General features: G+C 39.9%; 3 protein-coding genes across 6 annotated transcripts; 2 read left to right on the plus strand and 1 right to left on the minus strand.

The window, feature by feature from the left end:
* LOC133523745 (cytochrome c oxidase subunit 6B2) lies at positions 1-8,317 on the plus strand. The gene is made up of 3 exons (XM_061859447.1): positions 1-151; positions 5,683-5,766; positions 8,000-8,317. Exons 2-3 carry the CDS (start codon positions 5,687-5,689, stop codon positions 8,166-8,168), a joined length of 249 nt encoding a protein of 82 aa, XP_061715431.1. The 5' UTR covers positions 1-151; positions 5,683-5,686; the 3' UTR covers positions 8,169-8,317.
* LOC133523739 (serine/arginine-rich splicing factor 4) lies at positions 224-5,664 on the plus strand. Its single transcript, XM_061859433.1, has one exon. It carries the CDS (start codon positions 456-458, stop codon positions 2,385-2,387), a length of 1,932 nt encoding a protein of 643 aa, XP_061715417.1. The 5' UTR covers positions 224-455; the 3' UTR covers positions 2,388-5,664.
* A 995-nt stretch (positions 8,318-9,312) lies between the features above and the next one.
* Positions 9,313-14,934, minus strand: LOC133523746 (aprataxin and PNK-like factor). Of its 4 annotated transcripts, none has more exons than XM_061859448.1 (7): positions 14,746-14,934; positions 14,440-14,511; positions 13,942-14,320; positions 13,265-13,626; positions 12,564-12,649; positions 11,422-11,582; positions 9,313-9,575 (listed from the first exon to the last, which is right to left on the minus strand). In XM_061859448.1, exons 1-7 carry the CDS (start codon positions 14,839-14,841, stop codon positions 9,343-9,345), a joined length of 1,389 nt encoding a protein of 462 aa, XP_061715432.1. In that variant the 5' UTR covers positions 14,842-14,934; the 3' UTR covers positions 9,313-9,342. The 4 variants fall into 4 exon arrangements, with proteins under 4 accessions (XP_061715432.1, XP_061715435.1, XP_061715434.1 ...); XM_061859451.1 differs by having other exon boundaries at positions 9,436-10,060; XM_061859450.1 differs by having other exon boundaries at positions 9,436-10,063.
* Positions 14,935-14,989: the final 55 nt, after the last annotated feature.

Below are 14,989 nucleotides of genomic sequence, written 5' to 3' on the forward strand. Positions count from 1 at the left end.
TTGGTGAAAAAAGGAAAAGACTTTTTACTATGGTGTCTTGCATTGACTTCTTGCCTATGCTTCGATCTATAATGTTTATGGGCATTTGAGGCGAGTGTACGCTGCCATTTTTCCACGATATAAATTGGACATAAAAGCAAATTAAAACAAGGTGAGCATGGACATGAAGGTATTTCGTATATATTTTAAGTCCACATCATACGCTTTACTTATAACGCATGCACTGTCTGGTTATTTTTCGCATAAAAGGCTACGGATTACGTAATTTATGTTATTCCTCGTCATAACTTTAACACCTATCGTATCATGTATGACAAGAGCTAGTCTACGTACATTCGAAGGCGTCTCGGATTCGGGTCATTTAGAGTTGTTGTCTACACCGAAAAGTTATTCTGTTTGTAGGTGTGTGCATACCTACAAACTGCTCCAGGTTATGCGAAGAGGCTTATTAAAGTATGTCATATCGCGGCGCATGGGACGGCGGGCCGCCTGGCGCCGAGGCGGAGTATGCGCCGCCCTACGCAGGGGGCGCCGCCCCGCCGCCTCCGCCCGTCATGCCCACCACGGACCCCTGGACGGGCGTCAGCTACAGTCAGTATGGACCTCCTCCCTCCTATGACTATCAGAACTACGGCGCTGCCAACTACAACTACAATTACGACGCTAACTACTACCAGCGCCCGCCTGAGAACTACTATCAGAAATATCCTGAGACGAGAGAAGCATACTCCTCCCGGGATGGTTATGACAATACGCCCAGACCATCTACCCGGCCAAGGTCTCCTGCAGAAATAACTGTACTAAGAAGACGTAGATCATACTCCAGAAGTGTTAGTCCTTTTGAAAAGAAAGATAGAGCATATTCAAGAAAAAGAGATAGCTATGATGAGGGCCGGAAGACAAGATCTCGCAGTAGGTCAAGTCGACTTAAGAGAGGAAAGTATTCTTCCAGTGACCGCTCCAGCTCTAGGTCCTCGTCTAGATTGTCTCGTAAAAAGGTAAAGGGTAGGAGGACCTCTTCTGACTCATCTGGGTCAAATGACTCATTTAAAAAACGAGTAGCTAGAAAAAGTAAAACTCGAGAACATTCTTACACTCCGCCTCTGAAGAAATCTTCATCACATTCTAGAAATAGATCTATGTCTAAACGCTCACCAAGTAAAGATCATTCTTCCAGTAAGTCACCTAGGCTAAGGCATGATAAGGAAAAAGATGTTAAAGGAAAAGGCAAATTGCTTCCCAGTAAGGACAAAGCCAAGAAAATTAGAGATGTTATAACTCCTCCAAGAAAAATAAAAGAGGAACCTAAGACCCCCCCGCCAAGGCAAAAGCAGTCGTCAATAACTCCACCTAGGAGCTATCAAGTTATCAAAAAGGAGCGATCAACAACACCACCTAAGAAAAAGCGCCCAACTACACCAGTCCGGAAAAATAGAGACAGCTCTCTAACACCGCCTAAAAGTTATGCTAGAAGCCAGTCCTCTTCCAGCTCTGGGTCGGGTTCTCGGTCACCGACACCAAAGCCTAAAAGCAAACGCAATCGCCGCTCGAGATCGTCTTCCAGGTCGTCGCGGTCAAGGTCGAGGTCGAAGCGGCGCAGGTCCGAGCATAGGTCCCGGACGAAAAGTCGCTCCAAACGGCGATCAGTTAGCAAAAGCAGCCGCTCGAAACGACGATCAGTAAGCAAGAACAGCCGGTCTAAACGGCGCTCCGTAAGCAAGAGCAGTCACTCTCGAAGTCGTTCTAAGTCCAGGGGAAGACGCAGCAGGAGTCAATCGTCAAAGTCACGCTCACGCTCTAGCCGAAGCCATAGCGGAACACCGAGCGAAGAACGTCGAGGGCAATTCACTGTTGCTGACCGTAAGCGGTTCTGGAAGCTTCATCGCAGTAGGCAAGAAGAAAAAAGAAAGGAAAAACCAGAATCTCCGCCTAAAGAGGTTAAACCGCCTCCAGGGGCTGTTGAACCAGCTCAAGTTGACGATATAGAATATGGTGATCCACCTGAGGTTGAAGGGCCAAACTTTGCTGAACTTTTACCTGCTTGCCCAGCTGATCTTCAGCAACCATCGTCCTCTAAATCCAAGCCGGGCCCGATACCAATTAAAAACGATGGCAGCTTTTTGGAAATGTTCAAAAAGATGCAAGAGGAAACTAAGAAAATTGAGGAGAAGAAACCGGAAATTAAAAAACCGGTTTTACCGTTCATTGGGAAGAGGCGCGGAGGGCGCGTGCTTAAGACTGGTCTAGTAAAAAAAGCAAAGGCTATTGAAGAACAACTTGCGGATAACGCTCCTAAGGATGCTTGGTCCCTTTACATGCAGGAGGTTAAAAAATACAGAGAAACATCGTGTGAGGAGGAACGCAAAACGCGACCTTTGGTCAAATAATGTAGCTACTAATATAAATTTAATGTTGTCTGTCTAGTATACTTAGTCTTTCTTTAATAAAGTTAGTTTATGTTAAAGTACTTTTAATCATACTCGCTTTTTGGGTGACTAGTGCAAAATCTCGTATGGTTGAAATTTATTGAGATGAACATAAAATAGTACATTACGATACAAGTGCGAAAAATAGGAAATTCAAAACGAGTGGTGATAAATTAAAACACGACCGAAGAGAGTGTTTTAAATCGACACGAGTTGCGAATTACCTATTCGCACATGTATTGTACAACGTTTTACAGTACATATGGCCCTTTAAATGTTTGACACAGTAACGTCATATGCTAATTTGCGCACTAGTGCGGTAAAGTAGCACCATATGTACTGTAAATTTAAATTACAGCTTGCATCTTCTTGCCTAGACAGTAAGGTCTATGAGTATCATGTATTGAGACAATTTTATTGTTACCTGAGATCTGACATATGTACATACATGTAAGCAATTAAAATTAAATAAATTGTCAAAAAATTTCAACCACGCATACGATGAAACTTGCATTTCTCGAGTATACAAAAGTTTGTACCATTAGGATTGAATGTTTTGAATTATTGTTGTTGTACTGGACTCTAATAAGAAAGTAAGTTGTAATACAATTCTAATATAATAAATAATAATTTTTATATGACTATACAAGGTGGCCAAAAAATATGTGCATTCCTGTTGCCAGGGAGGTTTTGGGATTATACTGAGCAACTTTTACTATGGGACCAACCCCGAAATTGCGAAAAAAAATTCTGGCTTTTTCATACATATTAGTTGGTTCATTTTCTATGGGAGGGTGAACATGTTTTTCGCAATTTCGTGGTTGGTCCCATAGTAAAAGTTGCTCAGTATAATCCTAAAACCACCCTGGAATGCACATATTTTTTGGCCACCTTGTATATTATTTCATGGATAAACTGACCCATCTAAAAACATTAACACATTTTGTAATTAACTTTGATGGTACAAACTATAAAGATTTTTTTAATTTAATAAGAAATTAGCTCAGACTGGAATAATTACAGTATTGTCTTGCTCTAAAAATATAGCAATAACTATTAGACTCGTCTTATGTACGAGTTTAAGTACATTTTCCGCAAAGGAAATAATTTTACTTCAACTTGTACAGTCAGCGTCAAATACTTCGTAGCAGTCAAAGTGGCCAAATAGTTCGGTACACCATACTAAATATATGGTGTACCGAACTATTTGGCAACTTTGACTGCTACAAAGTATTTGACGCTGACTGTACCTATAACCTACGGAAGCACGAATTTCTTCATCTATAAGTATTGTATGTTGTAATTAGGAAAATATATGTAAAAGAATGCGAGTGTACATTTTTATAAAACCTGAGTGAATTAGGTAATCAATGTAATCATAATTAGACTAAGCTCGAGAACGATTATAAAAGAAATTAGATGAGAACAAAAAAAACTGATGTGACACATAGGAAACCCTTTCACCGCCAAGAACGCTTTAAGTCGTGATGCAGCAAGCAAATAAAACTTAAGTAACTGTCATAATTAACCACCTTTTCAAGTTAGAATACGACTTCTAGTAAAGATGCTGGCGTTCGTTTCACTTTAAGGTGATGATTGGCGTTAGAAGGGTTGAAATATTTTTCCTCTCGAATGATTCTAATGCTGTCTTTGTTTTATTATTATTACTTATCGTTTTTTGTTATGAATTCTAAATTTATTTACTTCATGTTTTAAGTTAATCATAACGGCTCCGTCAACCGAATGCTATGCTCAAGTCTACTGATGGCACGAATGAAAATGTAGACCGAAATCAAACTTAATATGTTTGAACTCATCAGATTAAAATATTCGCTAATTAACTGCCGTTGCCGCATGTTAACGGCTAGTTAAGTCCTTAATTATTTGATAGTTCTAACACCTAGCGTGATACAGCGTGTATCATAAACAAAATATACTACACGGACTTTGGAACGAGGTGAAAGTATGTTGTTTATGAATGCATATATTCATGTTTAATATGGCTTTACCGCTGCAAGAGTTACCTAATTAGCTTATTAAAGTCATTAATAATGTTAGGGGTTGGCCGACTCGCGAGTTGTTACTAATATTTACAGCTATTGAATTTCCTGTAAACATTTCGGTGTAGACTTAAGAGCTCTTTCCCATTGACGTCCAGTTTTTGCGGGTACGGTTGTCTGTAAGATCTGAGGGCACGGGAGTGCCCCGCCAAGACGAGCAAGGCGAAGCGCAAGGGCACTACCTACCTTTTGAAGCCTCATAACTGGTTTGGTTGGATTATACCAGATAAATAAAATTCTTGGGATATAATGTCAATAGTCGACTTCTAAAGCATACAAAAAAAATTCAATTGCATGTTCTTACAATTAAGATTTTATTCATATTTCAAAAAAAAACGATTTCGTCACTGACTCACGGATAATCATCAAAACCCTTAGAGAACTTCCTGAAGTCCTAGGAAGCTGAAATTTGGTATGTAGGATAGTATAAGTACATAAACAACAAAAAATTCAAAAACTTGAAATTTTTAGCCCTAAGGGGTGGAATTTTGTATTCATTATTTTACAATACTTCTTGTAGTAATGTAACGGCCAAGCCATATATTTTGACTAATAGGGCTTTAGAAGCTTTGGCTCTACAAGAGATTTGATGACTTTTTGTCAGTGCGAGCCTTATGGTTTCGTCTTGGCAACATTTTACATTAAAATGTTTTTCATGGAGTACAGTTTTCTGTAGCATGCGTGCAGTGGGATAATACAAACAGACTACCTACTAAAACCAGCGGGAAACAGCTCTTACCTATTGAAGAATAATACAGTCTTGTTTAATCGCTTTATTCAAAGTGCTCCATTACACCATCAGTTTTTATTCGTGCCTTTAGGTGCATTCAATCACAAGTAAGCCAGGGCGATTGCACTATACTCTAAAAATAAGTGAGTCTAGTGCTAGAGCCACTTTTATTAAGAGCTCATTTTCGCTAGTAATGAGAATTCACCAATGGCATAAGTGGCTCTAGTTCTAGACTCACTTATTGTATTTTAGAGTTGTTGCAATTACCCTGGCTGACCTTAACTAAGTATTTGGATTGGAATAACCGTAGCCTTCTCTAAGAATAGTGTTAAGATTTTTTTATTTAACATCAGCAGTGTAACGTGCGTTATTTTATGTACCATATTTATCTCTATAGCTGGTTATTTTATACTGTTAAACATGACTATAATAAAGGATTGTGAAGATATTTGTGGTTTCTTTGCAGCAAAATGCCTGAGATGATCAAATCGCCCGACCAGATCAAAACCGCTCCCTTCGACCCGCGGTTCCCTAACCAGAACCAGACTAAGTGAGTACCGTCACAGAATAAATAATATGATACTACCGTACAGAAATGACACTTCTACAACACCGACGTTTGACAGTGATTCAGGAACGAATCATGTTGTCCCTTTCTAATGTATGGCACTATCCATTTCGGCCATTTAGGGTTGTCAAAATTCCAGTCATCTTATCTGTGGTCGTGCACGGGGACGTCAAGTTGTGCCAACCCTAATAATTGCTCGGAGCAATGCTGAACCGAGCGGAGCCGGAAAAAGTCGAAAGAAGGAATCTCGTCCCACTGGTATCGTATTCTTGGCATCCTGGCATGTTGACAATGGCCCCACTGTCATCTGATAATGGGGGCCTGGAGAAATCGAGGGAACTTTTCATAAAGGTGTTATGTTTTAGATGATATAAGATATACTTACGCGAGTCAACGCGACTGTACAGTCACGTCTGAAAATATCTATACGAAAAATGTGCCAAAAATATGTATACACTACCTTATTATATATGGGCAATAAAGTTGTGTATACATATTTTTGGCACTTTTTTCGTATCGATATTTTTAGACGTGACCGTACTCATTGAGCTACTTTTGTTATGAGAGAAACCCTAAAATCGAAAAGTAAGATAAGGGTACTAATGTTAAATTCGACAACAAATGTATAAGGACCAGGATTTTTTTTGTGATTTCAGTCACTTACAGTTAAAGTTGATCATAGCAATGAGTACAATCGCGTACATACAGGCTGTGTATTTAGTCACCTGCAATAATTTACGGGGTGAATATATAGGTCATACTGAGCAACTTTTACTATGGGACCAACCCCAAAATCGCGAAAGAAAAATCTGTTTCTTACATTTTAGCTGTCTGACCTTAACATTTTCTATGGGAGAGTAATTATTTGTGCACTGTATATTTTGTGGTAACTAAATTCTACATTTACGGAGTCATAAAACTCATAAAGCACCATCTATAGTAGTTTCAAATTTGAAGCACGTATTTGTCTTCGACTTTACACATCTTAATACAAACTATCTATGGATTTTGTGTTGTCATAGTGAACAACTTTTCCCATGGTGTTTGTTAACTCACAGTAGTTAGCGGTACCTAATTACTGAATTAGGCACTGGCCCCTAGTGTAAAATTATTCGATAGCGAAACATGATGTACGCGTTTGCGTTTAGTCTCATTTTGTATGGGATTTTGAGTTTCCAAAACGTCCCGCTTGGCGCGCTGTTTCTAAATCCCATACAAAATGAGACTTAACGCAAACGCGTACGTCACGTTTGGCTATCGAATAAATGTACACTAGGGGTACAGGCCGGTGACTTTAACGTTAAGAGTTTCGCGCATAATGAACAATAGGTACCTATGCTTTGTTGTGTAAACAGCCAAACGAGGTTTACATGACACCTACCTATTTCTGCCGTGTTGTTATGAAGTCTGAGAAGAGTAATTATTCTGGGTTATGTTTTAAGGCTTGTAACCGCTGTTCATTTTTTGACGACCATATTTGTGAGAAAGGGGCAAATAATCTGTTACGGTTTTCAAGTCTTAAGTACCAATTACATCCACACTTTATCAGGCCCGAGCAAGAGTATTATTCCGTTTCACCAAATATCAGCACATCGTTAACAATATTTGAAATGTAAAAAAATTGTTCATATGCAAAAATATCAAACATCGAATTTTTTTGGCAATTAGAGACAAAGTAATTTGAGTTTGAGTGTCCCACTGCTGGGCAAAGGCCTCTCCCCTTGATTTCCACGATTCCCGATTTGGTGTTTCCTCCGGCCAGTTGTTCAGGAAGCTGTCCAGGTCATCCCGCCATCTCCGCCTGGGCCTGCCCCGTCCACGTCCTTCTACCGGCATCCACTTGGTGGCTATGCTAGCCCACCTCTCTGGGTGCATGCGGTAGACGTGAAGTATATTTTACATTTCAAATATTGCTAACGATGTGCTGATATTCCGTGAAACGTAAAACGATTATCAGGCCCGACATCGGGAAGTGTGGATGTAATTGGCTCTTTAAAACCTGAACCACCAATAACGTAGAATGACCTTGCCCTAGAGCGAGGCTACAATGATCATGGTGTTCATTTTATTTAAGTAATCGTCATGCTTGATCTATCTTATTTGACTGAAGATGTCATATTAATACACAAACCTACAAAAGAAAAACAGACTAAAACTGTACCATAAGGTTGAATTTCACCTAGCCTACTTTTATCACAACTCCCAACCTTTCCAGATACTGCTACCAGAGCTACCTGGACTTCTACCGCTGCCAAAAGGTCCGAGGCGAGAAGTACGAGCCGTGCCAGTACTTCAAGCGCGTCTTCACCTCCCTATGCCCCATCGACTGGGTTGAGAAATGGGACTCCCAGCGCAGCGAGGGCACGTTCCCTGGCAGGATCTAAACTAGTTACCATTGTATACGGGCCAATTAATTGTACAATAAACGACATGTTGTTGTGCAATAAATTGATCCGTAGTCTGGAACATTCTGTGTTAATTTATGTTACGACTTAGGTCAAGTGATTTAGGAAATTAAATGAGTTAAATCGAACTTGGCGTATTTCTTTCGTTAAAAAATCCTCTTTGTGCGACATTATGTATTTTCACACCCTTTGTAGGTGGGTTGAGTAAGAGCAACCACATAAGTCATAGGCCGTATAGATGTGCTATACCCCGCGTGCGCCCGTCAGAACATACGCAATGCGACAAAATTAAAAACACGTTTTAAAATTCCTGGTAACATGCCAAAAACAACCTACGTAATTTGGTCGGGTTGTTGCCCAGAATAAAAAACGGTGGGCAACAAAAAACGTCTACGTCACCTAGGACTTTTTAAAAGTAGGCAGAAAGGAAAAGTGAGACTATGAGAAGGACAAACAATAATAGCGCTTTCTCTGCTGCTCCTACTGAAATATACATAAGACTATCCCGTTCTGTCAGTTGCCACTGCAGTCTGCGGTGGCAGACACACTACATTTTATAGATTAAATTGATCCGTAGTCTGGAACATTCTGTGTTAATTTATGTTACGACTTAGGTCAAGTGATTTAGGAAATTAAATGAGTTAAATCGAACTTGGCGTATTTCTTTCGTTAAAAAATCCTCTTTGTGCGACATTATGTATTTTCACACCCTTTGTAGGTGGGTTGAGTAAGAGCAACCACATAAGTCATAGGCCGTATAGATGTGCTATACCCCGCGTGCGCCCGTCAGAACATACGCAATGCGACAAAATTAAAAACACGTTTTAAAATTCCTGGTAACATGCCAAAAACAACCTACGTAATTTGGTCGGGTTGTTGCCCAGAATAAAAAACGGTGGGCAACAAAAAACGTCTACGTCACCTAGGACTTTTTAAAAGTAGGCAGAAAGGAAAAGTGAGACTATGAGAAGGACAAACAATAATAGCGCTTTCTCTGCTGCTCCTACTGAAATATACATAAGACTATCCCGTTCTGTCAGTTGCCACTGCAGTCTGCGGTGGCAGACACACTACATTTTATAGATATAGATAACGGATATCTAAAGGAAAAAAATACAACAAATTGAAACGTCGCAACATTTAATAACAATCATTAATAATCCTGCGTCTCAGTGTAATCAGACGGCGGCACCCAATCATCGCTGCCGTCGCTCGCGAACGGGTCTTCATCTTCAGAATCCTGGGAGTCCATCTTGGGCAGGGGCTTCCGGGCCCGTTTTGTTGTGAGAATCAGGTTTTCAGGGCTTCCAGCTGATCCAGGGTCAGAGTCTGACCCTGATACTGATTGGGATGGCCGCTGGCGCTTTTTCACTTTCGGCCTTTGACCTAAACATAATCTCTTTGTAGTCATTACAGTTAAATTAAATAATCCGTTTTCATTCTTCTCACTAATTGCGTAGCCACGCTAGACGTGGTGGACTTAAATTGTGTTTCCAGAGTCTAGGAAATAAGCTCGAGTTTTACTTAATTTTAACTTTATCGCTTGTGTCAACAACATAATGTTTATAGTATTTGGATTGTATCAAGCATTCGCCAATTCGCTTCATCAGTGCAAGAAGAAGACCTACAACATCACAGCAGGTTAAGTTCTTATAGTGAGACAGACTCAGATTGCAATACACTCGGCCCAACATTTCTTAGTGCTGCATCTGTCATGGTGTCTAGAACCGTAATACGTTAGCATTAGAACTCATAATCGAAGTCGACGCTGTCCCCGTCATCGTCTTCAATTTGGAAGTGATCGTCGTAAAAGTTGACCGCGTGGGCGTTGATGTAGAACACGTTCCCGTGCCTTTCCACGACCTGCGCACCTGCTGGGAACATAGGTCAGGGTTAGGCCTATAGATGAGCAAGTTAAGGTATTACTGTATTAAACTATAGTAGTATGTCCAAGCTAACTTGGCAGCGTGTATGCATACACGCTGTGGAAGAGTATAATTTCATAGACATTTGCCGTTTATGATATACTTCCAAGCTGTGATATCAAATTCGCGGCAGAGTTAGTTAGACCAAGCTAAGTTGGCAGCGATTTTGATAGCCCAAACCAAACAGTGCAAGATAACACTTACACCGTCTGACTATCAAAATGGCTGCAAACTTAGCTAGGTCTGGCTTGGTTCAACTCTCGGTGCTTTTATTCTTTACGGTTACCGTCCACGGCAACGACGCGTTTTACCTTCACAATAAAACAGTCTCTTTTCGTTTTTGGTCGTCATCTGCGCCGATTTTTATTTTGGTTGTCGAATTCCCCTGTTTATGGTGACGGTAGAACGCGACGTAGGCGTCCATGATAAAGAATAAACGTGGTCATGTAAAGCCTAAAAAAAAATCGTGGCTCTGTTTACTATGAACATGCTTGTTTTTGATTACACTACTGATGGAAAATGGCTGAAAATATACATCACAGGTCGTGAAAAGGCACCCTTTGGATTCGTAATTCGCACACATGTTTTAAAACTCCGATCAAAGTTTAGAAATATTAATTTGCTTGGTATATCTTAATAAACGAACGAACTAAATCTGAAATGGAGTCAATAGTTAAGTATGTCAAAAAATATCAACAAATATGATTTAGCTATCATTCGACATGAAATTTGATGATGATGAGATGAAATTCGACATGAATTGATTAATTACAGATATTTTAACTCATTAACCTTTTCGACGCCGTGTCAAACTCAAAAACTGCCACTCGGACGTCACGTCACCCAAGAATCAAAACTGAAATATAAGTTTATGCATATGCACGTAGTTCTATGTTGCTCCGTAGTCTGTGGCGGATTAATCCGTCTTATGAGTCGGACCTACAATGCGGATATATCCGGCATAGGCGTCAAAAAGGTTAAAGGTACTGCCTCGAAATTTCCTTTGTTATCGCAATACAATGCTAGTATATAGAATTATGGTAACATTGTTAACACATTAGGAAAAAAATTAAGACATCTATTTTATTACGATTGAACGAATAGGAATAAGAAAAATCACAAATAATCATATTTATGAAGTGCTTTTTTTAAAGAAATTCTCGTAGGAACATGAAGTAGTTACCTGGAGCCTGGGGAAGACATGGAGAGATTGGAGAGGGTCGAAACAGCTCTCGAATAGGCAAAAAGTTGTTCTCGAGGGGTCGAAGTGTAACCGCAAGGGCCTCCGAAAGAATAAGACGCGATACCTGGCGGCGGCATGCGCGCTTGCGGCGGGTGCGAGTGCAGGCGCCAGTGCCGCGGGTCGCGCTTGCGGCACGCGGCGCCGTACGGGCACGGCGCCCGCGCGCCCGCGCCCCAGTCCGCGTCCCGGGGGTGCGCGAACTGCGCCTTGTGCACCGGGTTGCGTCTGTTACAATACACGTTCCATCGAGGTTACAAACCCACAGATTATAAATAATTACACCTGTCAGGAAGCCAAAAAATATATTGATTTAAACCAACTTACGTTTATTATATGGCCTGACGTTTCGAACGTGACATTACACAGGCAGACTGGCGAGGAATTGTATCAACATCTTGCTGCGCGAAAAATTAAATGTAATGAAATGAAATGTAAGGGTGAAAAAACTTCCCAACACATACCATCGGATGTCATTCCAGATCTAGAGCAGAGCCCAACTGGGGAAGTACCACCACCTTACAGAAAACAGCAGCCAAATAACACTAGACCCTACTCATAGTGTTGTGTTCCTGCCGGTGAGTAAGGTTGCCAGAGCTCAACGAGGGGGGGCGGGTTTAGGGTCGGCAACCGCAAGTAAATCCTCTGGAGTTGCAGGCGTACATAGGCTACGAAGACTGCTTACCATCAGGCGGGCCGTATGCTTGTTTGCCACCGACGTAGTATAAAATAAAAAAAATGTCATGTCGTGAGTGTTGTGTGTAGGCAAAGTGACAACCCTAGCGTACAAGTGAATAATCAAGATCAAGTGCGGGTAGTTCGCAAAACCCGCGCAGCAAGATGTTGATACAATTCCTCGCCAGTCTGCCTGTGTAATATCACGTTCGAAACGTCAGGCGATATAATAACACGCGATTAAGTCCCGTATTCGTTTTAAAAGTGTTATAAATAAAAAAGATAATCAAAAAGGTTGAAGAAGGTTCCATACTATTCTTTGAGGATATTATTACCTTAGGAGCTACTAACACATACAGGCTGCTCCAAAGTAAAAAATGGTAATTTGTTAATTTCTTCGAAACTGCTACACCGGCTGTTATGATACTTTGTACAATGGTTCTAAATACCCTAATGCATATGTACATTTCGGCTTTGTCCAATGGCTAGGGACACACTGTATGATATAGTAAAAGTACAAAATTACTCAAATACCTATAGCAATCAGCCCCATACATGCAGCGCTCCCGCGGTGGCACCGGACTTGGTGGCGCTTTTCCGTCTGTTGCATTAGATGCGCTCTAGAATACGTAACATAAGAAAATATTATAATTATTACACAAGTGGTATTCAAAGAGAGATCTACACTCAACTGTCTGTAAGTACCTATACCGTTCCTTATTAATTGCAGCTGCTAGTCTTTCTTGATTCATTCATATCCTTAGTTTTATAAAGAATTCAAAGCAGTGTAATAAAGTCAATTTTGTGCCTATAATGCGCGACTAGGCTTGTCATAAAAAAATACATAAGTCAAATATTCACTTAAGAGGAATATGTTTTGGCCATCTCAGATATATTTATACTCTGTGATAACCCAGAAAGGATTAAGAGGGTAAAGAGCAATTACGTTTGTGTATTATACAGCTACATACAGTGGCGGATTTGCAGTCTTGGCCACCCTAGGCCCAAGGCCCTATACTAAGTAATAGCCACTCCCTTCTCAGCACCCATCTTTGCCGCCCTAGGCTTGAGCCTACTGGGCCTTAGGGCAAATCCGTCACTGGCTACATATTACAATTATGCTATTTTAGCTGTTTACCTCTGTTTGTACTAACTTTATGTAACAAAAAGAGTTTTAGGAGAACCAACATTAAATAAATAAATATAAGCTAAAGCCCAATATGATAGATACTTACAGCTTGATCAGCTTGACCACTACTAGGTCCTGCCCCATTACTGGCATCAGGCTCCTGCTTCACAAGCAACTCCTCTTTAACCTCAGGTGGCTCCGTCTTTATCCTCTTAGCGCCATCATCTCCTTCCGGACTGTGAGTTCTTTTAAGTGGTGATTCTGATGGTTCCTGGTCTCTTTTGACCTCTGCTTCGGGAGCTATGGGTTCAGGTGGGTATGTGGAAGCTGTGGGTTCTGGTGGGTCTGTAGGAGTTGTGGGTTCTGGTGGGTCTGTGGGAGTGGGTTCTGGTGGGTCGGTTTGCTCTGTGGTGGTTGGACTTGAAGGCCCTATTTGTTGGTGAGGTGAATTCTGTTCATTTTGTTGGTCTGAAAATAAATGTGTAAATGTAATATAGCAGATAGGTTCTAAATGTCGAATTTTAGATCTAAGCATTTAAAAAAAATGCATGTTAGAGCAGAATATGTATTGGAAGTTTGTTTATAAAGGGTTTCTTAGTTCTAAAAAACAACTAACTTTGTTTAAAACACATTGGGAATTAGGTAAATTATTAATGTAGATTTAAACTTTCACGATTTTTACGCATTATTAGATCAGTTTTAAGTTATTGGGATTAAGTCCTGTTTTATTAGATGATAATAATTAATGTTGTTCTACATTATTTTGCAAGAAACTTCAGTTACCTAGTAATGATGGAGATTCAGATCTTCCAGCATTTTCCACTGTTTCATTTAAATCAAAATTTAAAACAGAATCTTCATTATCTTCCTCCTGATTCTTTCTTTCTTCATTAACATTAGAATTGACATTTTCTGCATTTAACGTCTGATCTATCTGACTATCTTGATCATTTTTATCTTCACCCGGGTCCAGTTCTTCTGTGTTTGACACATCAGTTGCTTGACTGTCAGTTTCCGTGGTACAGTGCAACACCTCATACCAGTAGGAGCCTGGCAAGAGCCCAAATCTATCACCATGGTTGAGTACTTCTTTACAGGACTTTTTTAACACTTGCTTTTCTTCTGAATCCTTTTTAGTGAAGAAACAGGGGTTTTGGTGCAACTGAAAATTTATAAAGTGATATAATTATTTTTCATATGTTGTTAATGACGAACTATTGTTTTTTTTTACTTTTGTGTTTGTCTTCTACAATAATCTACAAGTATGTTTAATAAACTTACTGCCTCTATTACTACACTGGTCCCTGTTATGATTAGATGACCATGGTTTCTCGATATTCGTTTATCTTCGCACTGAAAAAGATAAAAGTAATATAAGGACATAAACGATACCATACATATGTATAATACTGGTATAATATCGATGATGACTGATGCGTCATCCGGTTATCACGTAAACTTGTTTCTGCAAGTTTATTTATAATTAAGGTATTTACCAAAACACTTTTATTTTTAATAATTGAAAGAAGGAAGTAATAACCGCATTAAAACAAGATGTATTGTAGTTTTTACAAATTAATAACTTACATCGAGAAATTTTCCTCTCCCTATTAAATGTGTTCCTAGCGATAGCTGAATTTTATTCGGCTCTTCCGCATCAATGCGCACTAATTTAAACACCATTGTCTTTTCTAAACACCATACACAACAATAAGTAATTCCAATTCCAAGGAAGTAACCTTGAAAGTCGGATGGGAAACCGAAAGGAAAACAATTCTCTTCTGTAACGAACTACTCTTGATAACAGCTGTCAAAAAACGTTTAGTTTTTA

The sequence above is a fragment of the Cydia pomonella genome, chromosome 12 (genome assembly GCF_033807575.1).
Source record: "Cydia pomonella isolate Wapato2018A chromosome 12, ilCydPomo1, whole genome shotgun sequence".
NCBI classification, from domain to species: Eukaryota; Metazoa; Arthropoda; class Insecta; order Lepidoptera; family Tortricidae; genus Cydia; species Cydia pomonella.